Here is a 24,639-nt window from a genome sequence, read left to right as displayed (position 1 = left end):
TGGTTTGTAAGACAAGCTTTTCACTGTACCTTGGTACAAGTGACAATAATAAACCAATACCAATACTGATCTGGTTCCCACTCCTGACGTCAGTTTAAATTCTTCTTAGTAGCACTTAGGGGTGGGGGGGGGCAGGGGCAGGGGATAGGAGGGAGGGAGGAGGGAAGGAGGGGGAGGGAGAGGGGAGGGGAGGGAGAGGAGGAGGGGAAGGAGGAGGGAAGGAGGAGGGAGGGAGGAGGGGAAGGAGGGGAAGGAGGAGGGAGGGAGGAGGGGAAGGAGGGGAAGGAGGAGGGAGGGAGGAGGGGAAGGAGGAGGGAGGGAGGAGGGGAAGGAGGAGGGAGGGAGGAGGGGAAGGAGGAGGGAGGGAGGAGGGGAAGGAGGAGGGGGGAAGGAGGAGGGAGGGAGGAGGGGGAGGAGGGAGGGAGGAGGGGGAGGAGGGAGGGAGGAGGGGGAGGAGGAGGGGAGGAGGGGGAGGAGGGAGGAGGGGAGGAGGGAGGAGGGGAGGAGGGAGGAGGGGGAGGAGGAAGGAGGGAGGGAGGAGGGGAGGAGGAAGGAGGGAGGAGGGGGAGGAGGAAGGAGGGATGGAGGGGGAGGGGTGGAGGGAGGGGAGGGAATGGGACGGATGGAGGAGGAGGGGACAGAGGGAGGGGAAAAGGGGGAGGAGGATGCAGGGAGGGTCAGTGGAGAAGAAGGTTGATGATGGATGAGGGGAAAGGAGATGGGTGACGGCGGCGCGCTGGGCGGGGCTGTGCTCGGTGACGGCGGCGCGCTGCGCGGGGCTGTGCTCGGTGACGCGGTGCAGACGCGGCCACTCTCGGCCTCTGCGCTTATTTCTCCTCCTGCTCCTCGACCGAGGGTCGGTTGCGCGGCGGCGATGTAAGTGATTGGGCTTCAGGGTGAAAGTTGCCCGGCTTCGGCGGCTGTAGGTCGCGACCAGGGGCTCTCCACAGGGTCCACCCGGTCGGCGCTGCATCCTGAGGCAGCCCAGAGAATCTGCGCAACGGCCGGACCGCGGGCGGATGGCCGCGTGAGGAGTCCGTCACACCTCGCGCTTCCCTCCTCCTCCCCCTTCTACTGCCCCCTCCCCTCCCCTCTCTCCCCACCCCCTCCCCTCCCCTCTCTCCCCACCCCCTCCCCACCCCCTCCCCTCTCTCCCTCCTACCGCCGCCTCCCATCCCCCCCACCCTCTCCTCTCCTCCCCCCACACCCGTCCTCTCCTCCCCCCCCTCTCCCCTATCCCCCCTCTCCCCTATCCCCCCTCTCCCCCCCACCTCTCCTCTCCTCCCCTCTCCCCCCCTCCTCCCCTCCCCTCCCTCCCTCCCTCCCTCCCTCCCTCCCTCCCTCCTGGCGTCTGCTACACACCCTCCCTCCACCCTTTCCCTGCTGGTGTCTGCCATCCCCCCCTTCCCTCCAGGTGTCTCTCCAGTAGTGGAATTCATGGAGACCCAGTAAATCTGCTTCAGGAGTGATACTTTGCAAGGCATATGTAGTTTGCTATCATCTATTAACCAGAGCAGTAATGAATACCAAAGTAAACATTTGATTATGAGGACTCATTAAAAAATGCCAGAAATACACAGCAGGCCAGGCAGCATCTGTAGAGAGAGTTCAATCTACATATATCAATATTTATTCACTTGCCACTGTTAATGTAAATCATTCATACCATGGCTGTAATACTGGTTATTTTCCTATTTACCACCATTCCACCCCAAGTGAGGAGGATTGTAATGTGATCAAATTAATATTTTGATAGATCTATACGGTTTTAACTTTTTAATCAAAATAGTGTTATGATCTTTTGGATGTAGCTTTTTAGAATGCAAGATACTTAATTATTTGATTTACTTTGCATTGTTTTTAATTTTCTTGTATATGGCCTTGGGTTTATTGTAATGCTGAGCAAAAACTGAGTTTCAAGCCTCTGACCTGTATCTGAGGTGCCATTATTAGTTTGGTTCAGTGTTCTGCAGTGTTTTTGATGAGAGGGTCAGATTGGCAGTCTGAGCTACTTCACATGAATGTTGAAGTCCTACCTGTCATTTCAACTGTGCTCCAAATACCTATAGTTCCCCAGCAGTTTTGCTGGGAAATTTGCCTGCTACCTTACAATTTAATTGGAAAAGGGAAAGCTCCTGGGTAGGTTTTAGCTAATTTACATTTTTGTTATTTAGTTTAAATGTAGTTAAGTTACTTTTCAATACCTGGAGTTAATCTTTTAAAAACAAATTTTCAATGTATTGCTTTTGATTTTTGTATGTTAATGAAGTGACAGTTTTGACAGCTGGTAAGCTCAGGGATGTGACGGAGCCAACTGTTAAAACTCTGTAAGGCTTTGGTAATCAGAGGCTGGCTTTGGGAATCAAGTTGCTCCTCCAAAGAATGTAAAGTAAAGCAGGGAGCTTGGCTTAATTTCAGGCTGAAGGGAAAGCCTTGCCTGGCCTTCCATGATAATTCATATTATCTCCTTTTCTGCAACCATCAGAACGTGCATTAGTTGTGGCAGACTTTGATAAAGCTACTTTTGTACAGACCAAAGGCAAATTTCTCTTGTCTTCAAAATCTGATAAGTTTCATTAAAAGGATATGACAATAAACAAGCAATTACAAACTTTTATATAGTTCATCTGCAACTTTTAACAATAGTCCAGTAGGGAAAGTGGTCTAGCTGTGGCTAGCAAAAGAAGTTAAGTAGTATTAGATCACAGGAATAGGTTTATAATGTTGTCATAAAGAACAGTAAGCTTGAGGACAGGGAAAAATTTGGGATTCAGCAAAGGGTGACAAGGAAATTGGTAAGGACAGCGAAAGTAAAATGAGAGTAATCTAGTGTGAAATGTAAGAACAGATCATAAAACCTCTACAGATATGTAAAAAGGAAAAGATTAGTGAAAGATAAAGGGGCGGCACGGTAGCGTAGCGGTTAGCGCGACGCTATTACAGCGCCAGCGATCAGGGTTCGATTCCCGTCGCTGTCTGTAAGGAGTTTGTACATTCTCCCGTGTCTGCGTGGGTTTCCTCCGGGTGGTCTGGTTTCCTCCCACATTCCAAAGACGTACGGGTAGATTAATTTGGGTTTAAAGTGGGTGGCGCGGACTCGTTGGGCCGGAAGGGCCTGTTACCACGCTGTAAATAAAAAAAAAATGTCAGTTCTTTAATGTAAGGTGGGAGAATAAGGAAATGGCAATAGAAAGAAGGCAGAAAACCTTTCAAAATAAAAACATAAGAAATAGGAACAGGAGTAGGATGTCTGGCCCGTCGAGCTTGCTCTGCCTCTGCATCACCTCTAAAGTCAGTATATCTTTTCTGGTGGAGAAATGCAGCAAATGAACCGAAAGAAATTAACAATGGTAAAGAATGCAGCAGTGGAGAAATTAGTGGGACTGAAAACTAACAAATCGCCAGGATCTGATGATCTACATTAAAGGATTTTGAAAGAGGTGGCTGTGGAGATAAAAACAGAAAATACTGGAAAAACTCACTAGGTCAGGAAGCAGCTGTGGAAAGCGAAATAGTTGATAATCCAGGCCTGGGATCCTTCATCAGAACTGGGAAAGAGGGAAAATAGGTTAGTTACATCTAACTTTTTCCTCTCTCTTCCACTTCTGATCAAGGGTCCTCGGACCTGAAACATTAACTGTTTCTCTATATTGCAGTGGCTACTTGATCTGAGTTTTTCCAACGTTTTCTGTTTGTACGTCAGATATTCAGTGTTAGTGTTCAGAGGGACCTGGGTGTCTTCTAAATGAACCACTGAAAGTCAACTGGCTGGTACAGAAAGCAGTGAGGAAGGCGAATAGTATGTTGCCTTTATTCCAAGAGGATTTGTGTACAAGAATAAAGATACCTTGCTGCATTTATATAAGACCTCGATGAGACTGTACCCTGAGTATAGTGTACAGGTTGGGTCTCCCTGCCTAAGAAGGAAGGAACAGAGTGAGCTCTATAATTTATCACCAGATAGAATCCTGGGATGGCAAGTTTCTCTTATGAGGGGAAATTAAATACCCCGGGCCTGTATATTTTTCTTTAGAGTGGGAGCTGTTCTCATTGAGAAGTACAAAATTCTCACAGAGTAGATGATTTGATATTCCCCTGGCTGGATTGTATAGAACTAATTGGTATTGGTTTATTATTGTCACTTGTACTGAGGTACAGTGAAAATCTTGCATACTAATCATAACAGGTCAATTCATTACACAGTGCAGTTACATTGAGTTAGTACAGAATGCATTGAGGTAGTATAGCTAAAAACAATAACAGTACAGAGTAAAGTGTCACAGCTACAGAGGAAGTGCATTGCAGGTAGACAATAAGGTGCAAGGTCACAACAAGGTAGATTGAGGTTGGAGTCTATCTCATCGTATAAGGGAACCGTTCAATAGTCTTATTACAGTGGAATAGAAGCTGTCTTTGAGCCTGGTGGTATGTGCCTCAGGCTCCTGTATCATCTGCCTGATGGGAGAGGAGAGAAGAGAGAATGACCCGGGTGGGTGGGGTCTTTGATTAGCTAAGCGTCCGTCTCCAAAATAAGGGAGAGGCTATTCAGAACAGAGATAAGAAATTCTTCACCCAGAGTAGTAGTGAGTATATACAAGACAGATCGAAACACTTTTTAGATGGTAAGGAAATAAAGGGATATGGGTATTAGTGCAGGAAAGTCTTGTTGAGATAGAAGATCACCCAAGATCTTATTGAACAGATCAGCGGACATGAGGCTGTATAGCTTTACTCCTGCTTCTATATCTTGTGTCTTAACCATTTAACAATTGCATTTCTTTAAAGCATAACGAGTTTCACGGCAGTATTGTTTTACGGAATTTGCAGGTAAGGGACCCAATATTTGTGCAGATGACCAATAACTTGAACAGTGGGACGGCCTTTCAGGAGCACCTCAGTAGATGGGAGGAAATTCTAGAGCCAAGGACTGCTGGTGAAGCTAGATGGATGGTCTCAAGTGGTGGAGCATATTTAAATTTAAGGTTCTGCAAGTGGATAGAATTGGAGGAATGCTAATATATCAGAAGAATGTGGGGCTAGAAAATGTTAAAAGTGCAGAGAGAGAAGGCCAAGGAGGATTTTTAAAATTGTGAGAATTTTGAAATCAAATGTCCTGGTAAATTGTACTGCCGTGCTGCTTTTCAGAGAATTCTAGCATGTCTGGCAAAGGTTCAAATCCTAGTCCTGATGCAGGGTCTCAGCCAGAAGCATCGACTATGCCTTTGCCCAGATGCTGCCTGAGCTGTTGAGTTCCTCCAGCAGTTTTTTTTTGCTAAAAGATCAAATCCTGCTTTGATCAAATATTGAATTTTCCACATTATGTCAGAGAGTGGAAATATGCAAGGTCTGTTTGGAGATGAAGATGATGTGTTTATTGTTGGAAGCTTGGAGCAAAGCCAGCCATTTGTAGTAGTCCTGGGAATCATGAAGGGATTGATCTTAGCACCTGGCTCATTAATAGAACTTGGAAAGATAAATCATCACTTTCTCTCAGGTAATCTCACATCCTGGTCCTTTAATAGTTGGGGTGATCCTGGCTGAACAAGGAAACAAAAGCTCAATATTGTTGTCCTTTCAGAAGCTATGCAGTTCATGATTTTCTTTGGGTAGTGCCTCTGCTCACACATTTATGGGTACTGTGATATGGTTGTCCTCTTAACCTGTGATTTGCCACCCTCTACTTGTATTTCAGCAGGAACGTTTATGCCCTTTAGAGAATCTTTGAATATCTATACATTTTGGTCTGTTAAGCTAGGGGGAAGGTGACTTCTTGCTCTCCACAACATTCATTTTAAAGTTTGATTTTGTGAATTTTAATGTTAATAAAATGCAACTATCTTTTTTGAATTTGGATTGTGCCATCTTGTTTCAAATGCATAATCTGGATTTGAAGCTACTTGTTTTACAGTAGCTGGTCTTAAAAAATTCTGCTTTTTGATATATTGCCTATCAACTCTGACATTTTTCATCTCATTTGGCTTATAGGTCACTGAATAAAGTTGATTTGCATTTTGCATAAATATGGGGATTTTCTTGGGGTTTTCCTTATTAAGGGAGTATTTTATTTTCAGTCTTAGTTGATGTGGGATGGTGGTGGGACTCTGTCATTAACTGCTGCTCTGTTATCATGGTATTCCCATGTGGAATTAGGTTCAGGGTTTTAGCAAAGTAATGAGCAATGGAATTGTGATGAACATGAGAGTGTTTATGGGAGTGTGTAACATGGGAGGGGAATTTGGAAGTGATTAACCTGTATTTCTTGATGATAACCATCATGGGTTCACGATAGTGTAGCCAAGGTAAGGCTGCTGGCTTTTACAGTTGATAGAATATGCTGAAGCCACTGTGTCCTACATGAGATTTCTTTATTAGTCACATGTACATCGAAACACACAGTGAAATACATCTTTTTGCGTAGAGATTTGGGGGGCAGCCCTCAAGTTTGCCATGCTTCTGGCACCAACATAGCATGCCCACAACTTCCTAACCTGTACGTCTTTCAGAATGTGGGAGGAAACCGGAGCACCTGGAGGAAACCCACACAGACACGGGGAGAATGTACAAACTCCTTACAGACAGTGGCCGTATTTGAACCCAGGTCACTGGTGCTGTAAAGCATTATGCTAACCACTATGCTACCGTGCATAGTTTTTGAATATTTCAAAATTTCAAAATCAAGAGTTCTCTTGCAGCATCCTTACTTTCCCCTGTTTGATGTTGAGTGGCTTTTTGCAGCTAGAAACATTCAATTGAATATGTTAAATTCCTGAATTGTGCCTTGCAGGTACTCAGCAAGACGTTTAAGGCGTCAGGGGATGAATCATTTTTCTTTTTGTCAGTGTGGTAATGGAATCTGTGTTGATTTGACAGACTCAGATCGGCTCCTGGTCAGTGGTGGCCCCTGAGATATTGGCAGGTATCTCAGCAGTGCTGGTGATGTTGCGGTCAAGGGAAGGAGACTGGAATTTCTCATTTATGTTCACTGTTCATTACTTGTCTGGTGTGAATGGTGTCTGCTGCCTATCACACCAGTGGCTGATGATATCCTAGTTTTACTGTAGGCTGTCTTATTATTGGAATGATCTGTGATGCTTGACCTTTTAAACTATTGGTACTTGCAAACTCTCTTGCATCTCTTGTTTTATAACCAGCAGCCAATTTCTTATCCACTCAAGATTTATCTTGTCTCCACATTTTGATAGCCACTCATAGGGAATATTTGCAGAATATTTCTGGAAATCTGAGTGCATGTGACTGTTTTTCTCTGGTGTCACACTTGGGAGTTAGTACCTTAAATAAGTTAGCAACACACAAAATACTGGAGGAACTCAGCGGGTCAGGCAGCACCTATGGAGGGAAGTGGACAGTTGAGGTTTTGGATCAAGACCCTTCATCTAGACTGAAAGGTGGAGGGAAGGGGTGGCTCCAGATTCCAGCATCTACAGTTGCTTGTGTCTCCTTAAGTAAGTTAGCCTACCTGTAGTGGCACTAGACTGGTAAACTCGAAGTTCATGGTTTTATAATCTAGACCATGAAATTTGGTGGTTTTGTGAAAATCTTTCACTAATAAGTTTTAGGGAAAGGGGGGAGGGTGGCTTACCAGCATTCCCTGCTCCATAGTTTTGAATTTAGATGGCTTGGAAAGCATTGCCTGTGATTAGAAAATTGAATATCACACTCTATGATTAAAGAAGGGGAAGGTAGAGGGCAGTCAAAGAATTATGGACAGGTTGGTCTAATGTCTGTTGTCAGGAAATTACTACAATTAATGTACAGAGTGAAATTTTTCTGCTGATCTGAGACAGCTGGCCTGGATTTGGTAAAGGCTGGGTTTGCTTGATGAAGTGGACTGAAAAAGTTTCAAGGTGACTGACATAGTGGGCAAGGGGATGTCTGGATTTTATTTGTATGGTCTCTCAGAAGTAATTTAATAAAATTGTTCGTAAGAGGCCATCAGCTGAAGTTGCAACTCCTGGATCTGAGATTAATGTATTCACCTGGCAGGAAGTTGTTTGAACAGCAAGAAACAGATAAGTGGTGACAAATTGGCAGCTGTGACTACAGTTTTGGCAAAGACCTTCCACCGCATTTATAAATGATGTCAATGACAGGATTGAAAGCCATATATCCAAGTTTGCTGATAAGACAATGGTATTCTGCATTATAAGCAGTGTAATGGATGCATTACATGACAAAGAAATGTAAACTGAGTGAAGGGACCATATTCTGGTAATGGGTTTCATTGTAGGAGAACATGAGGTCATTTACTTTGCATCTAAAAGAACACAACAGCATTTTCTAAATGATGCAAAATTAGAAGCAGTAGAGGTCCAAGTCCCTCTGTTGTACTAAGGTCCACGACAGTTATGGGAAATTATCAAAAAGAGTAATGGAATGCTGACCTCTAAATCCTGAAAATTAGAATTCAATGGATTAGAAGTCATCATACTACTGAGCATAGCCTTGTGAGTTTCCAGCTACCTTGTCCAGACCTGCACACCACATCTTAAGAAAGATACGTGGGTCCTGGAAGGTGCAATGTAAGTGTACTAGCATGAAACTGGGACAGAGTAAGAGGAGAAATTACAGACTTGGGTGGCACTCCCTAGAATTTGGAAGGTGATGTCATTGAGGTTTTCAAGGTTTATGGGTAGAAAGACACTATTTACACTGATCAGGGGATGTAGGACTGAGGGGTAAAATTAGAGCCAGGCATTTTGGGGAGAAAGTTAGAAATCACTTTTACACTCAGTGGAAATTAGGAATTCTTCCAAAATGGACAATGGACCCAACATCAGTTTTCATTTTAAAGCTGCACTGGATATATTTTTGCTAAGTGAAGGCATCTTGGAAAGTGGAGACAAAGTAGGGATGTGGTTGGGTCATAGATCAGCCAAGATCTTTATAAATGGTGAAAAAGACCCAAGCAGCTAAATGGCCAACTCTTATTTTTATGTTCCTCTGTGCCTGGAATCATTGCAAACAATTTTTTTTCAACCCACATCTCACAACCTTGACATCCGTTCTGAGACATAGCAACCAGAGTTAGACACATTAATTTTACTGACCAAAGCAATGACTGATATAGGTTTAGCATCATCTTAGATGTTGTACTGTATGCTATAGAAAAATCAGTTGTTGAGATGAATGGAAAGTTTCTTTCTTTGAGTTTTGTTTCAAAAATCTTACCACCAATGTTAAACTATTTACCCTGTAATTAATAAGATTGACTTGTGCTTTTTCTTGAACATGTGTGTCACCTTTGTCCCTTAACAATTCTCCGTTGCCTCCTCCATATGTCGGAAAGATTGGAAGGTTATGACTGGCCTTTCCTCTATTTTTCACTCTTGCTTTCCTTGGCAATGTGGAATAAAAGCTATCTGGTCTGAGACTTCACCATTCTAAACGCAGGTAGTCTTTCTGGTGTATCCTGCCTATCAATTTCACTGCACCTATTACCACTGTCATCTCTGCTTCAAACAATACTTTGTCAGCATCCTCTTTGCAAACATTGCTGGGTACTCATTAAGCTTTGCTCTATGCCTCTAATCATGTGCCATCTTTGAAACTAATAGGTCTTGACCTGCCTCTGATTATGTGCTCACTAATTACACATTGGTAGAAGCTGCTGTAGTAGCAGTGGTTTTAGTGGCATTGTTTTGTGAATTCTAACCAACCATGAAAAATTTATGAGAAAATTTAAATTTTCTTATATTTTGCATCTTACCAAAAGCTACTTCTCATAGAGTTGTACAGCACAAAGGCCCTTTGGCCCACCATGTCCATGCTGCCCTCTATCTACGCTAATTCCATGTACTCACATTAGGCCTGTAATTTTCTATGCCTTGGCAATTTGAGTACTTCTGTGGATGCTTCTTAAATGTCATGAGACTAACTGCTTCCACCAGCTCTTTAGGCAGCACATTTCAGACTCCAACCACTCTAGGGAAAAAAATTCCCTCTCCCACCTACCTTCAATCTTTGCCTCTTGTCTTAGATGCCCCTACCATGGGAGAAAGATTTTTTGCAATTTACCCTATCTATCACCCTCAATTTTATAAAATATCTGGTCACCCCTCAGCTGCTTGCACTCCAGAGAAAACAAACCCAGCTGATCCAGACTCCCTGGTAACTGAAATATAACCCATACATTGGATAAACTTTACATACCTAATCATTAGTTTTGACATTGGTGTATTTTGTTCCATAATAAACATTTGTGAATTAATTCACCAAGGTAATTAGCGAGATTGTGTCTTGTTGCATTATTGGGAGTTCACAACAATTCTTCATCCTGTGACATGGAGAAGCACTACCATTGCTTAATCCACCTACTTTTGATATTTGGGGGATTTTCACAATGAGTAAAAGCAAATGGAAATATATTATTGCCATATATGTTTGCATCGTACACAAGGAACCAATGGGCCTTTTGGACATAGGGAAACCACGTACTAATATGTGTCTTTTAATTCTACAGGGCGGATTACTGGAAGTCCCAGCCAAAGAAGTTCTGCGAGTACTGCAAATGTTGGATAGCGGACAATAAACCTGTATGTTGCATTTTGTTGTTTAATGCATTTTGACTGTGCAAATCTGCCTTGGCTGCTGCCTGCACCAACCCAACCCAACCCACCATATTGTTATAGTGTAAATTTTTATTATTAAAAGGAAATATTCTTTGTATAATTCTCAGCATGCTAGTGATCTGGAGTTTGATGGTGGCACTTCATTCCAGATCACCATTGCACTAGAGTATCTCAGAAATTTAAATTCACTTAAATAATTTGGAATTAAAAATCTGTCAATAATCATGATAACCATGAAACTATTGAATTGTTGCACACCCAATTTGGTTCAGTAAGATCACTGATCTGTTTCACTAAATCTACAGTCCTTGACTGATCTGACCTATATATGGCTCCAGGCCTCAGCAGACTGGAAATGACTTCATAGCTGTGCAGTTGTATTTAACTGCTATAGGAAGATTAAAATAGGATGAACCACCTGACATCAGTTTAGGCCCTGAACACAACAAAGACGTACCCAGCTCAGTGACCTCTACAAGGTCAAACTCACTATCATCTGATGACTTGCAAAATTTAAGAGAATGTCTCAATGGCCTGGCACAGTTTATCTCAGCCAGACTCTTCCATCACTGTTCCTGTGGAGGTGTATGCTAGTTTAATGGTAAACAGTTGGCAGGGACTGTTCTTGGGAGTTCTCAACATCGGCTTTGATGCTGGCAATAGATCAAAAATGAGCAAGTAAATCATTTACTGCCCTCCTTCAGCTGATGAATTGATATATATCTCCATATTGAGTATCACTTTGGTGCAAGCATTGAAGGTAACATAGCCACAAGTGTGTTCTGCTTTGGCTCAGTAGTGCCTCCACTAACTAAGGTGACTTGAGTCCTCCTGAGATCCCCATTTCCACCACGTTCATCCATTCAGTTTATATCAGGAAATAATTGGCTGCATTAGATTCAGCAAAAGCTAAGGATCCTGAATATAGTGAATGGATCGGTGGACTACAACAGTTGCATTCCCAGTCAGGTTGTTCCAGTGTAACCACAATGGCATCTACCTGGCAGCAGAAAATTGTTTTGTCCCTAAAAGGCATGATGTATCCAGTCTAGCCCGTCACTGCCTCATCATTCTACAATTAATCATGAGCAAATGATGAAGGCTGTTGTGATGGTGCTAACAGCACTTGTACATCAGAAATCTACTCTCGGTTGGCATTTTGGTTCTACCAGAGCCACCAGATCTTACTTCAGGCGTGTTCCAAGCATAGACTTAAGAACTAGATTCTAGAGGTTATTGCTCTTGATATCCAGGTAACATTTGACTGACTGTGGCAACAAGGAGCCTTAGTAAACTGGGTAGTGAGAGGATATCATGTCTCTAACTAGACTTTTACCCAGCATCAAGGGCGATAAGATGGTTGTGGTTATCTCTGTCTCGGGATAATATAACGTTTTGAAGTAATCTTTACTGTGAAACTCTGAAACCACATAAGCGAGGTGTTTTTTAAAGCAGAAAATACAGGGCTGTAGAAAGAATGTAACTAATGGGCCTAGCTTTGGGTTTTTCCACTTGTGACCACATGGGTTTCCTCTGGGTGCTCCTGTTTCCTCCCATGTCCCAGAGTTACGAGTTGTTTGGGTAATTGGCCATGGTATTTGGGGTGGCATGGTAGCGTAGCGGTTAGCGCGACGCTATTACAGTGCCAGCGATCGGGGTTCAATTCCCGTCGCTGTCTGTAAGGAGTTTGTACGTTCTCCTGTGTCTGCGTGGGTTTCCTCCGGGTGCTCCGGTTTCCTTCCACATTCTAAAGACGTACGGGTAGGTTAATATGGGTGTAAAATGGGCGGCACGGACTCGTTGGGCCGGAAGGGCCTGTTACCACGCTGTAAATAAAATTTAATGTAAAATTTACATTTAAACTTGTAAAATTTTGTAAGTTGCCCCTAGTGTGTAGGTGAGTGGTAGATTCTGAGGGGTCTTATGGGAACGTGGGGAGAATAAAAATGGGATTCATGCACGATTAGTGTAACAGGGTGCTTGATGGTCGGCACGGACTCAGTGGGCCAAAGGACCTGTTCCTGTGCAATGACATCAGTGCAGATCTTCACCTTAGAGATGGTGATTTGGTGGAACAGATCACTTTCCCATTACAGAACCTACTTGATTTTCAAAATGATTAAAGACACTAGTCAATATATTTAATTTGTATTTTGGTTTTACATTTTTCAATTAATTTTTAATCTGCATTTGATCATTCTTGTAACGTGGTAATGTTACAACTCCATAGGTTTAGGAAGGATTTAGTTTTAAAGTCTATATTCTGGGGCCATAATTTCCATCTGGTTATTTTGGAGGTGATGCTCTGTTTATTTACAATCATAGTATTACTGATGTATTTGTGATTACAAGTTGGGTAAACGTGAGAAATGTGGCAAACTTTGTTGAGGAGTAAATGAGTGATTATACTCTTATCAAGCAATTAATGTGAGAGTTAATTTGTAAAACTATGAGAATTATTGAAAAAAATAATGGAATGCTATCTGATGTGAAGTTTGTGGTTTTAATGGTTTGTTACGCCTAGTCTCTGCATGAGCTTATTTTTGAAACACACTTGAGTGTGTGTTTACCAAATGAACCTAGTTTTCCAGTCCAATTCATGCTGGCAGTATAAAAATGTAACTAAGTTTAAAAGCATTATTTGGCTTTAGTTTTACCATTGAATTTTGTTCAGCTGTGATCAAACCTTGGAAGCTTGCAGTGGGTGAGAAGATGATCAAGCAATTAACTATATCAACAGGCAGTACCCAAAACTAGACTCATTGATTACAATACTTCTGTGACCCTCTACCTTCTGCTTAAAAAGAAGAATCACCTACCTTAAATAAAATTGAGATCTCAGAGTTTACTTCAAAGAGTTTTAGAAAAGCAGGTAACCTCTTGGTTCCTTGCTGGAAGAGGAGATGCGCGATTTTACCCCATGAAAGAAAATTTGCATGTTCAGAATGCCGTGTTTGTATGCTAGAAAATCTTCCAATCTGCAAGTGTTTAGAATATTCAAATTATGGTTGAAGGCCTTCCCTTTCGTCTTATACGTGATCTAAATTGGACATTTTAGACAGGCTGATACATTGACAATATTAGACCACTTGGGTAATACCTTTTGAAATGTGGTTTTGATTTTTCTTATTCAGAAGTGATACTTGGACAATCAAAATTTCTGTTACAGGAAATTGAAGATGAAATTTGTCTCAGCCTTTTGAGCAATTGGACTTGTGATGAAATATTGAGAAATTTTCTGTTATACAAATAATTGCATGTGGAGTTCTGTAGTGGATACAAGCAGTTTTCATTTAAAAGAAGTGTGATATTTTAACATTGGTAAACGTTCTCCCATTTTCAAGTTGTTAAGCTGGAATTGGCTTTTAAAAACAGTTTGTTTAAATTGATTCTTTAGCTTGTACAGTAAGTAGACTACATTTCTTTTTCTCAAATGTTTCCTACAGAGTGTGGAATTTCATGAAAGGGGAAAGAATCATCAAGATAATGTAGCAAGGAAAATCAGTGAGGTATCTCTTCTTTTTCTCAATTTGCACTTCCCTTTTTTCTGTTGGTTGTGTACACACTTTTCCTATCCAGGGCTGTTTTATACAGCACTTTCATCTGTATTCCAGATTAAAAAGAAAAGTTTGGATAAAGCAAAAGAAGAGGAGAGAATGGCAAAGGAATTTGCTGAGATGGAGAATGCAGCCATGAAAGCTTATCAGGAAGATCTGAAGAGGCTTGGAGTAAATATTTCAGGTAGCTTTAAATGTTAGTGTGTTTTTGAGGACTGAGTTATGTGTGATTTTTGGATCATTTTTAATTGGTAGGTGAGTAATGGAAAAATGGACCTTGTCAGGGGAACCCTGAGAAAAATGATGGATAATTTTTTTGGAATAAACCCTTCGGGTAATTTGATTAGTCATTAAAGTGAAAGGTCGAAAGATAAGCATTAAATAAAATGTTTAGACTTATTATTGTTTACTAATTTGAATGTTGCTTGGAGCCCTTTTGCCAATTTAACTATCTCAGTTGTTACTTGGGAAGTTTAACTGATTTGTTTAGTGGTCAAATTTACATTATAAAACAACAAATAAAAGAAACAGCTTCATGTAGTCTGTCACAGAAAAATCCTTTTGATATGAAAGAAAGACATCACTTGATGTTGAAGTAATGAAAACTTTAACTTCTCATTTCCTGTTAATCCCTCCTATCAAAGTTTTAGTAAATCTTTGCCATTTAGATGGTCTTAATTTTATGGATTAAAAATGTGGTCATGTCAAACAACAATTAGCTTCCAGCAGAGCCATTTAGTATACTTCATAAGGATTAATTTTGTATGAACAGATTTAATTGGACTGAATAGATTTTAAAAGGACAATCCACCTAATTCTTAAAAGGGTAGTCCTCTCAATGCAGCACAAATTAGCAGAGATGTCTGTCCTTAATTTAGTTCGTTTACAGCTAGCTCTGTTTTAGAATTGTAATTTCTGCATATATAGTTGATTGGTGGATTAATTTGAATGGGCAGGTGCTTATGGCTCCTTAGTACACAATGTTTGGTGTTTGAGCTCCATTCTGTACTTCTCTGTGACTATTCTTTTGTTCACTCCTTTCAGTAATTGGTGTCTTCCACAGTTATAGCACAATTCAGTAATGTTTGTATTCTTAGATGCGATCTAAAATTACAAAGAGGATGAGTAATGGCCAAAAAAATACCAGAGAAGTTGGTTTGTATGAAAACCAACAAATTCTAGGGACCTGATGCTTTACATCCCAGCATTTTGAAGGAGGTGGATGAATCTCTAGTTATCATCTACAAAAGCTCTAATAGAATCTGGAACTGTCCTTTGGAGGGTAGCAAGTGTGATCACACTGCTCAAGAAAGGAGGGAGAAAGGAAACGGGGAGTTACCAAACTGTTAGCCTGATATTAGTGATGAGAAGAATATTAAGGTTTATGATGTAGGATGTAATAACATCTCCTTGAAAAGAGTGATGGGATTGAGCAGAGCCAATATGATTTTATAAAAAGAAAACACGTTTGACTGGATAAGGGGGAGCCAGTAGAATGATGTATTTGGACTTGTGAAAGGCATTCAGTAAGGTCCTGCACAGGAGGTTGGTCAACCAGGTTAGAGCTTAAGGAATTGGGGATTATGGTGACATACATTAAAAAATTGTTGTTTGACAGAAGGCAAAGAATGGGAATAAAGGGACCATTCTCAGGTTAGGAGGCTGTGGCTAGTGGGCTAAGATCAGTGTTTGGATTCCAGCTTTTCACCACACGTCAGTGATTTGACAGGGTCATATTTCCAAGTTTGCTTGCAATGCTGAGTTAGGTGGGATTGTGAATACAGAGCATATGATGAAGCTTCATAGGGGAATGTGGATAAGCATTGTGAGTGTATGTGAAGAGGCAGTTTTAGGATATAACGTGGGGGAAAATAAGAAGTTATCCACTTCGGTGCATAGCAGAAAGATGATGTATTTGTTAAATGGTGAGAGATTGGGTGAGGTTCAAAGCAGTCTTGGTGCTCATACACGTTACTGAAGTTCGACATACAGGTGTAGCAAGCAATTAAAAGGGGAAATGGTGCATTAACCTAGGAACTCTATTTTCTAGAGTTCAGATGCATGAAAGGCAATCTCATCAAAATGCACACAACTCTTAAAGGGTTTGGTGGCTAGATGCAGGGGAGATGTTCTTCCTGCTTGAGTCTGGGAGTAGAGGTTAGGCCAGTAAAGACTGAGATAAGGAGAAAGTTCTTCACTCAGGTAATGGTGAACCTTTGGAATTCTCAATCTTGGAAGGCTGTGGAGACTCAAGTCACTGATATTCAAAAACAGCTCCTGCTATTATGTTTTTGAGGGAGGCCAATTTTAAGGAAGGTTTGTATCGGTCTAGTCATTGGTATTTTAACTTTCCTTTGTGGGTTTTAATGTCAGATAAATGTTTATCTTTCTGAAATCTGGGCAATTGGATGTTTTGATAAAGAAAAGTAGATAGCTTATGAATAAAAGTATGCTTTGGTCAGCATCTGCCATCAGACTGAATGGGAAAGGCAAACAAGGTGAGTGAAAACACGATAAGTGTCATTTAACATGAGTTCCCTTGCACAGAATATCAAAGTTTAGAGAAATGGGATCTAGGAATGTTTATCTGCAGACCCCTATAGGTAGCACAGTGGATAAGAAGGTATGTGCGATACTTCCCTTTTACGAGTGGACTTTTTTGCCAGGATTGTATAAAGTGCTAGTTGGGTCACAAACACGCAAAGAAAATGATAAAGGCACTCAGTAGGTCAATCGGCATCTATGGGGAGAGAAATAGTGTTTCAGCTCAAGGACCCATCATCAGAACTATAAAAGCGAGGAAACAAGCATGTTTTAAATTATAGAGACAGATGGAGAAAACAAACTATGTGTGATAGGGTGCAAACTCAAGTTAGAACATAGAGCAGTACAGTAAAGGAACAGGCCCGTCAGCCCAAGGTGTTGTGCCAAACTAATTAGATTACTAATTAAATGCCTAACTAAACTAATCCCTTCAGTCTACACAATGTCCATATCCCTCCGTTCTCTGCACATTTATGTGCCTATCTAAGATCCTCTTAAACTATTGCATTTGCCTCCACTACCACCCTTGGCAGCGCATTCCAGGCACCCACCACTCTGTGCAAACAAAAAATGCCCCGCCCATCTCCTTTGAACTTGCCCCCTCTCACCTTAAATGCATGCCCTCTAGTATTAGACATATCAACTTTGGAGGAAAAAAGATACCATCTGTCTACTCTATCTATGCCTCTCATAATTTTATAAGCTTCTATCAGGTCTCCTTGCAGCCCCCACCTCTCCTTGTAATATTTGCCCTCTAATCCAGGCAGCATCCTGGTAAACCTCTTCTGCACCCTTTCCAAAACCTCCATGTTTTTCCTACAATGGGGTGACCAGAAGTGAATGCAGTACTCCAGGTGCGGCCTAAAGTTGTTAAGGTAAAAATTACTTATCAGGATGTGAGGGACAGAAGGTAAATAAGAAACCAATTGAAGCAAGAAAGTTGCAGCCCCATCTCTGTGAAGAGAGATGGGAAAGCACTGAAGAAGTCACCTGAAATTGTTAAATTCATTGAGTCCCAGAAGATGAGGTGCTGTTCCTTGAGCTTACATAGAACAGTACAACACTGTACAGGCCATTCAGCTCACAATGTTGTGCAGATCTTGAAACATTGACCATTGTTGGAGCGATGTAGGAAGCTGAAGATAGAAAGGTCAGTGGGAGTGGGATAGAGAACTAAAACCCTTGAGACTTAATATTGAATTTTTCACCCAAGGGATACTTATTGGTGAGGACCACGAGAGGCCTGGTTAAGGTTAATGTCAATGACCTGTTTGCCCTAGTGGAGAGTTAGTAACTAGAAGACACTCAATTTAGTAGGTAGAAGGATGTGAGGGGAGCTGAGGGAAAAGTTATTCACCAAAGGGAAGAAGGGATATTGAACTTGTTGGGAATAGTATATTTAGGGCAGAAAAATTCATCACTTTAAAAGTACAGGAAAGAGCATGATGACACAGATCTACAGGCCAAGAGCTGGAAAGTGGAATGGGTATTATAAGTGAAACTCTCCTGTTCATTGTTTTAATGCTAATGAAGAGAGATGAATGAATTCCCGCCACCGATTCTAGCTGAAACATTCGTGCAAATGTTATTTGGCTGTGGAATGTGATGGTTGGTATAATGGTGTTTTGAAGATATTTTTAATGGTATTCCCATATGTTTTCCCCAACCTGAATCCCAAGTGTGAGAGAATTTCCCTGAAGAAGAAAGCACCAGACAGAATTAAAATGTGGAGTTGGGTCTTGGAGATAAATTGACTACCCACTTGGTTCAAAGGCAGAAACTGAGAATCCCGTGTGAAGGTAACTTCTACACTGAGAAATAAGTGTCAACTGGGCAGGGTTCCAATAATAACAAAAAGATCAATTAAAATTAACACCATTCAAAAAAAAACTCCTGGTGAGTATAAAATGTGAAATATTTTAAAACATTCTGTTTCCTTAAGTTCTGTAAACAAGTCACAAATGTATTGTCTTATTAGCTTCATCATCATCAAGCACAACTGAAAAAAAGCCAGCAATAAAGGTTTCTGATTCACAACATGGTGCAAAGCAAAGTAAAGCAAATGTTTGGGTGGAAGGTGTCTCACCTGAAGGATATACCTATTACTACAACACTGGAACAGGAGGTAAGAATTAGACTTGATTTCCACTAAAAATCAACCTAATAAACTTGTAGGAAAATAAAGCTGTCCAACGCTAGTAATTTGAGGCAACAATGTTAAATTTGCTTCAGAACTGCAAGCTTTTAAATTGAGAAATCTTTTGTAGCACAGTAATCTGAAGGTAACACAAATGGATGTTTCTGTTTTCATCATCTACCTTAAAACTTTATTTAAAAATCACCTTAAGTCTTCCTGCTCATCAGAATTGATGCTAATACTTGGAAGCTGCTCCTAACAGCATGAATATAATAAATCCACCTACTGTTCTGTAATACACCAGAAAATGCAGCAAATACTCAGCAGGTCAGGCAACAACTGTGGAAAGAGAAGCAAAATTGATGTTTTAAGTTGAAGACTCTTGGTCAGAATGGTCTTTGAAGGGTCTTCAAGCTAAAACTTTAACTCTTTCTCCATCCACAGGTGTGCCTGACTTGCTGAGTGTTTCCAGTATTTTCTACATTTTCTTCAGATTTCCAATGTCTGCAGTTTTTTTATCTTGCACTCTTCTGTATTGGAATATAAAATAAATCCTTGATTTAATGCTTGAGAAACAACTTTTTTGGCTTGCTGATCTCCAGTTTAAAGCTCGTGATTGCGGCTGATATCTCTCAGTGTTCATTCATTCTATTTTATATTGTTTTACTGCCATTAGGCTCTTTTTGACCACTTTTGACTTGTTCTGTCTCTTTACTCCTTTCCTCTCATCTAGCTGCTAGTATTAAAGTTGCTGTGACTCCACCAGCAGACTATCCAGATGTGTACTCTAGAACTCTGTTATTATATTTTTCTGGAGACCTGAGTTCCTCCTGTGCTTTTTGTGTTGCATTATATTTTCTGGAATAATTTGCCATCAGCCTCTCTGGCAGAGCGAGTCATTGTGCGTCTCTTCCAACAGAGATGTCTGTCTATTTTATTCTTGTCCCCAAGTGATGTTTTGTTCTCCATCTTGCGCTCTTCTGAATCATTGTCTTGATCTCCTTCACGTATTTTGGTATATTTGATATATTTTCTTTGATTTGAGAGTGAGAATCTCAGTGCATGTCTCATAAGGCCTAGTAGCAGCAAAAGTCTCATGGCTTCTTAAACCATGTACATCGGCACTCTTCACCTTGTTATTGAAATGCCCATGAAACTTTAAAGAATCACAGTTTCTTTCCAAAAATCCACTTTTCTTAGCCACCACTCCTGCAGTCCATCAAGTTCTTAATAATTTATAAGAGATGCTCCTCCTTTATCCCTGAAGCAGATAACAGGAAGCTGGTTATCTGATAGCTGACACTCCTTTTGTTTAACCACTACTTTATCTTTTATTAGGGTCATCATTACTTTGCTTTATTCCTTTCCATCTACTAAAAGTTGCAGCCTCCATATATTGTAATTGGATTCCATCATTTAATCCCAACACCTATTTTTTTTCCCTGGCTCAAACTGTGTAACTCTCAACTTCAGTCTTTGGCATTTTATAAACTTAGAAAATGTTTGACTGGTAAAAACCTCCTCACTGAACTTTGCTTGGTCACATCTCTTCATATTTGAACTTGCCTTGTGGAAACATTCCTTTTTTGAACAAAAGTTGTTCTGTTTAACTATAGTAGCTTGTGTAGAGTTGTACATGAGTTAAATAGGGTTTGCTGCACTATAGTTTAAGTATCAAGTGATGTAGCTTGAGAGAAAAGGTGATTTATTTGGATTGTTATGTATCTGCATATCTGAACTGTGCTCGCCCATCGCTTCATACAAGTTGGAGGAAAATTATACAAAGTACATATCCGGAACATATAATCAAACATTTATTGGAGCTTTTGTTCAGATAAATATTTGAAATACATAATGTGTTAATATAGAGGGTTGTTTTCATGTTGGCTGCCATAGTATCCTCCTGAAATTGTTATTGGAATGCACTCAGGAGACTGGAAATCACTGTGACACTCTTGTCTTCCTAGTAATGTGTAAAACTTCTGAGTATATCTGGTGTCTATATAGCCCAAGTATTGCAGCCACAGAGCTAACCTTTTTACTTCAGGGCAGCAGTTCAAATTTTCTCTCCAGCTAGATTTTTGGGAGCATTTTGTTTTGGATTCTAGTGGATATCCAGGCACCAGACCACATCTGAGGATATGTGCAATAAACCTTCCAACTTGGGAGCCTTGTTTCTCGCAACTTGGTTCTCAAATGAAGAATGGGGAAAATTTGATATTTGCCAAATTTGCTCAACTTCAGCAGTGATTGAGAACATCTAAAGGCAATTGAGGACTTGGGGGAAAACGTGTTAGTAAATGTCAGCATGGATTTGATGTAGGCAATTTGACTTTAACTACTTTGAATGAAGTCCTTGAAGTAACAGGATTGATAAGGATTGATAATTGCAGGGGCCATGGCAGAGATATTTAAAATGTCCTTAGCCAAGGATGAGGTGCCAGAGGACTGCAGCATAGTTAATGTTGTTCCATTGTTCAAGAAAGGCTCTAAGAATAAGCTGGGAAATTATAGGCCAGTGAGCCTGACGTCAGTTGTGGGTAAATTATTGGAAGGTATTCTAAGGGACAGGATATATAAGTATTTGAATAGGCAGGGCTTGATTAGGGATAGTCAACTTGGCTTTGTGGGTGGTAGGTCATGTCTAACCAATCTTAGAGTCCTTCAAGGAAGTTACCAAGAAGGTCGATGAGGGAAAGGCGGTGGACATTGTCTACATGGACTTTAGCAAGGCCTTTGACAAAGTCCTGCATGGGAGGCTGGTCCAGAAGGTTAAGTTGCTTGGAATTCAGGATGAAGTAGCCACTTGGATTCAATATTGGCTTAGCGGGAGAAGCCAGAGAGTGGTAGTAAATGGTTCTCTCTCTGACTGGAGGCCTGTGACTAGTGGTGTGCCGCAGGGATTGGTGCTGGATCTGTTGTTTACCATATACATTAATGGTCTAGATGATGATGTGGTAAACTGGATCAGCAAATTTGCGGATGACAACAAGATTGGGGGCATAGTGGACAGCGAGGAAGGCTATCAAAGTTTGCAGTGTGACCTTGACCAGCTAGGAAACTGGGTTGAAAAATGGTGGGTGGAATTTAATGCAGACCAGTGTGAGGTGTTGCACTTTGGGAGGACAAGTCAAGGTAAGACTAGCACAGTGAATGGCAGGGCTCTGAGGTGTGTGGTAGAACAGAGGGACAGGGAATACAGATCCATTGTTCCTTGAAGGTGGTGTCACAGGTAGATAGGGTCGTAAAGAGAGCTTTTGGCACTTTGGCCTTCGTAAATCAGGGCATTTTCTACAGGAGTTGGGATGTTATGTTGAAGATGTTGGTGAGGCTGAATTTGGAGTATTGTGTGCAGTTCTGGTCACCTACCTCCGGGAAAGCTTGAAAGGAGGCAGAGAAAATTTACAAGCATGTTGCTGGGAATGGAAGACCTGAGTTATAGGGAAAGGTTGAATAGGTCAGGACTTTATTCCCTGGAGTGCAGGAGAATGATGGGAGATCTTATAGAGGTATACAAAATTATGGGGGGGGGGGTCTAGATATGGCAAATGCATGCAGGCTTTTTCCCTTAAGGTTGGGTGAGACTAGAACTAGAGGACATAGGTTTGGGGTGAAAGGTGTAATATATAAGGGAAATCTGAGGGGAAACTTATTCACTGAGGGTGGTGAGAGTGTGGAATGAGCTGCCAGCGGAAGTGGTAGATGCGGGTTCAATTGTAACATTTAAGAGAGGTTTGGATAGGTACGTGAATGGGAGGGGTTTGGAGGGATATGGCCTGGGTGCAGGTAAATGGCAGAAGATCTGGTCAGCATGGACTAGATGGGCTGAAGGGCCTGTTTCTGTGCTGTAGTACTCTGACTATGATGGTCAACTTTTTGTGAATAGATTACCAAAACACATTTGATAAAGTGCCATAAAAAGACTTTAGCAAAATTGAGTTCTAAGTGATTAATAGGGTATTGTTTGTGTAAGAATGTAATTGGGTAGAGGACAGAAGCAGGGGGTAGTGATGATTTTTTTTCCCCATGGGCTGGTGAAGAGTATGCAGTATCTGAGCAACTCTTTTCAATATATTAATGGCTGGGACTCAGGTATGCAGGTCATTGTTTCAAATTTTGCTGATGACATAAACTTCACAATGCAATTGAAAGCGCAGAGATTGGTCACAGACTTCGGTAAGAAGTGATAAAAATGCAGTGTCCACATCCAATGAGTGAGTCACAAAACAACAGTTCTTTATGGTGACTAAAGAAAATGAGTTTCCTAGGTAGAAAAGATTAAATGGATATCTGACAGGTATTCAAAAGCTTGGTTTACTAGATGGGGTTGGTTCCATGGAGGATCCAGCATTGGAGTGCTGCAGGAAATGGTTGGAGATGTATGGTCAGGATGTTTGGGTCTTCTGAGTTCATAGAGAAGTTCTGAAAATTACTGATGCTGAGAAATGCTGGCAATTCCATGCAGAACTGCGAGTGAAACCCAGAGCAATCCAAGCTATTGAATCTTGGTCAACTCCATTATTCTCGATGAGGCGGTGAAAATCTTGTGCTTAATTTTGCGTTCTCCTTGCATCAGAATACCTTAACCTCCTTTGACGGCGTCAGAAGAAGCAATGTACTGCACAAGATGTTTCTGTGTCTTCTATTTGCTCATCTTTTAAACTGCTTGTCTTTATTTTAGCTGAGGAAAACCACCAGTTTGGTTCTCAGCTAAAAATGCTTTGTACTTAGACTGAAGACTGATCGGTCTTCAGCATCTGCCTAATCAAGCAGCACTAGATGAGTGGTATCAAATGCTGTGTTAATTTCCAATCTGTGCAGACTTTGAGTTTTATTTCTGGTCTCTGGAGCCTAAAACTCTGGAATTGGTCAAAAATATTATGCCAGGACGCCTTTTTGCTGTACAGAATTTAATGCACTGGTGTTATACTAAGCCATTTCATCTTCTGGTAGATCTTGTGGTATCTGACAGTAGTTCTGATCAGCTTTGCATATTTTGGAAAAGTACAAATTGGAGTTCTATTTTATCAAGCTGTTTGAAAATGGTGCAGAAATAGGACCTCCTTCCTTATAGTTAGACACTTTAATGTGTTCATTATTCTGACTTTTAGGAATTTCTGAAGTTTTGTGCTTAAAGTTATTAGTAAGGGGCCTGTCTTTTGGAATTATAAAGCAATGAATTCTTGTTATGGATTGCCTGTATTTGATTTGCCATTCTGATGGGATTCATCAGATTTGTTTCTCTCACCCCCCCCCCCCCATTTTATTTGCCACCACAAAACAGGATTGTTATGTTCATCATACTGTTGCTTGTAGAAGCCAGTGTTTTCTTGCATAGCTAAGGCTATGTACTTCCCATTATATGAGAAGCAAAGCCAAATTAAATGGTTCCAGCATCCTACAAATTAAACATTCTGCAGGAAAGGAATCTCAAGTTAGTTAAAGGTCATTCTATTCAGTGATTTCTAATTGATAACATGTTCACATTTATTAAACATTACTATTTACGTTTAAGCACAATGTAATTGTGCCTTCAGGGGTTTGGATTACCCTTCCACAGGTATATAACTGCTTAGTCATAATTCCCACGTAAATGGAGGATGCAAAGTGAAGTGGATGATTGTGCATCATTAAAAGAACAGAGGCCCATCCTTGCAATTTTGGAATGGGGGTAGTGTTGTGAATATCTGTTTTCAGTTTAGCACACGTCAGTTCAAACTGAATGATTATCACAAGTTCTGAACATTTGTCTCAAAGGTTAAAATAGCCTGTCCCTTTGAGCTGTATGTAAAGCTGTACAATCATAGATGTT

General features: G+C 41.0%; 1 protein-coding gene across 1 annotated transcript in view; it reads left to right on the top strand.

The window, feature by feature from the left end:
- The first annotated feature begins 746 nt into the window (after positions 1-746).
- wbp4 (WW domain binding protein 4) overlaps positions 747-24,639 on the top strand; it is a 39,067-nt gene continuing 15,174 nt past the window's right edge. Inside the window, exons 1-5 of the mRNA XM_052013748.1 lie at positions 747-876; positions 10,481-10,553; positions 14,036-14,098; positions 14,204-14,330; positions 18,669-18,815. Coding sequence (XP_051869708.1) covers positions 875-876; positions 10,481-10,553; positions 14,036-14,098; positions 14,204-14,330; positions 18,669-18,815 — 412 coding nt within the window. The 5' untranslated portion in view covers positions 747-874. The remainder of the gene's footprint in view (positions 877-10,480; positions 10,554-14,035; positions 14,099-14,203; positions 14,331-18,668; positions 18,816-24,639) is intronic.

The sequence above is a fragment of the Pristis pectinata genome, chromosome 4 (assembly GCF_009764475.1).
Source record: "Pristis pectinata isolate sPriPec2 chromosome 4, sPriPec2.1.pri, whole genome shotgun sequence".
Classification (NCBI taxonomy): domain Eukaryota; kingdom Metazoa; phylum Chordata; class Chondrichthyes; order Rhinopristiformes; family Pristidae; genus Pristis; species Pristis pectinata.
This window is presented reverse-complemented; position numbering and strand designations above follow the sequence as displayed.